Source organism: Morone saxatilis, unplaced genomic scaffold (assembly GCF_004916995.1).
Source record: "Morone saxatilis isolate NCDOM2014 unplaced genomic scaffold, NCSU_SB_2.0 Contig8, whole genome shotgun sequence".
Taxonomy (NCBI): Eukaryota; Metazoa; Chordata; class Actinopteri; family Moronidae; genus Morone; species Morone saxatilis.
In genome coordinates this window covers 26933677-26936301 of record NW_023340257.1, presented here as the reverse complement: position 1 = coordinate 26936301, position 2625 = coordinate 26933677, and the positions used below count along the sequence as shown (strand labels likewise).

Sequence of the window (2625 nt, the reverse complement as noted above, 5' to 3'; positions counted from 1 at the left end):
CTTCCTGTGTGTGGCTCTCAGCTCCAAGCCCGTTGGTTCCGTTGGTTCCGTTGGTTCTATTGGTTCTATTGGTCCGCTCCAGCTGACCCATAAACGTATCGTCAGCAGGCCAACTTCCTTCCCTGTACTCAGATATGCTACGTGCTAAGATAATCTATGTTGGGCAGAACCACAGTTATTCGCTCTGTGGCGGCTCGCTGATGGTTTCTGTCCTCTGCTGCAGAACCAGCGGACCCGGGCTCAGCTGGAGTCTCTGGTTGCGGCGGGTCATCTGGATGATCTGAGGAAGAGGCTCTGCAGCAGGATGAGCTTCGGCACGGCGGGACTCAGAGCCGCCATGGGAGCCGGATTCAGCCGGATCAACGACCTCACTGTTATCCAGTCCACACAGGTCAGACCAGTTCACAACCACAGCTGGTCCACAGCAGGTCCACTGCTGGTCCACAGCTGGTCCACAGCTGGTCCACAACCACAGCAGTCTCTATTAATTTATGCTTCAGTACACTGGTTCCCAACCTGAGGGTTGGGACCCCCACTGGTGGTCGCCAAAGCTTCATAGAGGCCTTCTTGATTTTAACGTGTTCTAGAAAAATTGAGAATTAAACAGTCTGTATCTCAACATTTATTCATTTCTGTGAAGAAACTAAATTTAAGTTAAGTTAAGTTAATTAACTCAAAGTGTTAAAAAACATTCCTGATCAAACAGCTTTAGTTAACTTAAGTGACACTGACTTAAATTTAATTTATTTATTTGTACTGTGAAAATAACTTAAAAACAACTTGATTAGGAATCTTTTTAAACTCAAAGTAAACTGAATAATTTCAATAATTGTATATTCTACCGAACTCAAAGTCAAAGAAGAAGTTTATTAAGTCTGTATGATTGTTGAAGATAAAACCAAAAACCAAAAACAAACAGGATTGGATCAAAAGTTCATCATCAATATTGATCCAAACTGTGGTTCCAACAGTTCATTGTTCAGTTTATCAGCTGTTCTGTTTGTTGAATTTGGTCAGTTTACTCAATAATAGATACATAACTATTATTAGTATTAGTATTATTATTATTGTTATTTCAGTATTTGCTGTTAACCGCAGTGGATAAAACGAGGCGTTTTAAGTTGTTGACTGTTGTCACTGTTATTTGACATTTTAAAGGCACAAATAATCAGCAGATTTAATGATGATAACAATAATCATTGTTCAGCTCTGAAGTTAAGCTCTGAAAAGCTGAATATTCGGTTAAATCTGGAGACTGAACTTCATCACAAGTCTTTATTGCCTCTGTGGTTTCAGGTTTCACTTCCTGTAATCTCTCTATTGTCTCATAACACCAGAACACATCAGAGATAAACATATAATAATATATTATATATATATAATGTGTATTTTTTGTGTCTGTGCTCAGGGTTTATACTCGTACCTGTCCAGGTACTGTGCAGACTTCAGCAGGAGAGGAGTGGTTGTTGGTTTCGACACCAGAGGACAGGAGGAGAGTGGCTGCAGCAGTCAGCGGTAACTATACACACAGAGTAACACTGAACTTAAATATATAATAATAATAATAATAATAATAATAATAATAATAATAATAATAACAGCACAGACCTGGATTTCATCATAATCCAGAACGAGACTCTACAGAGCTCCTTTAATCTGATTGAAGTGTCGGGCTGCAGTTTATATTATTGTTGTTATTATTATTATTATTATTATTATTATTATTAATAATATTTTTTATTATTATGAATTATATTTTTTATTGTTATTACTATTATTATTAATAATATCTTTATTATTATTATTCTTATTATTATTATTAATATCTTTATTATTATTGTTATTGTGTTTCAGTTTGGCGAACCTAACAGCTGCTGTGATGCTCAGCAGAGACGTTCCTGTTCATCTTTTCTCCACGTTCGTCCCGACGCCGTACGTGGTGAGAGAGCACTAATGCATCACTTCCTGTCGCAGTCAGCTGACCGGGTGGAGGGCGCAGCTGTGGTTAACTGTGTGTGTTTGTTTTCAGCCGTACGCCGTGAAGAAGCTCGGGGCAGCGGCCGGAGTGATGATCACCGCCTCACACAACCCCAAAGAAGACAACGGATACAAGGTCAGAAACCACGAGTCAATCTCTGATTAACCCTCTGGACCCATTGATTAACCCTCTGGACCCATTGATTAACCCTCTGGGCCCATTGATTAACCCTCTGGACCCATTGATTAACCCTCTGGAGGCTATTGGCAGTGTGTCTGTCTAGCAGCTTGATAATCAGATTTTAGCAGCAGTTTGGTTCCATTTTGGCCAATGTGGTCCTCAGAAATCCTCCTGAAGGCCTCTGAAGGGTCTGTATCTGTATCGCCCTCTGCAGGTGTACTGGTGTAACGGCGCTCAGATCTCCTCACCCCATGACAAGGAGATCCTGCGGAGTATCGAGGAGCAGCTGGAGCCCTGGAGCTCCTCCTGCTGGGACGAGGAGCTGGTAGAGAGCTGCTCCCTGAGGACCGACCCCCTGACCCAGATCAACAGCTGCTACATGGACGAGCTCACCTCCCTCTGCTTCCACAGGTGAGAGGACAAAGCAAGCAAGTCCCCAAACCTCTCAAACCTCTGCAGCCAGTCCC

At 41.9% G+C, this 2625-nt stretch overlaps 1 protein-coding gene across 1 annotated transcript in view; it reads left to right on the top strand.

Moving 5' to 3' along the window:
- pgm2l1 (phosphoglucomutase 2-like 1) overlaps positions 1 to 2625 on the top strand; it is a 9575-nt gene that overhangs the window by 1465 nt on the left and 5485 nt on the right. The window contains exons 2-6 of the mRNA XM_035679894.1: positions 224 to 391; positions 1409 to 1515; positions 1855 to 1939; positions 2030 to 2113; positions 2373 to 2569. Of these exons, the coding sequence (XP_035535787.1) occupies positions 224 to 391; positions 1409 to 1515; positions 1855 to 1939; positions 2030 to 2113; positions 2373 to 2569 (641 nt within the window). The remainder of the gene's footprint in view (positions 1 to 223; positions 392 to 1408; positions 1516 to 1854; positions 1940 to 2029; positions 2114 to 2372; positions 2570 to 2625) is intronic.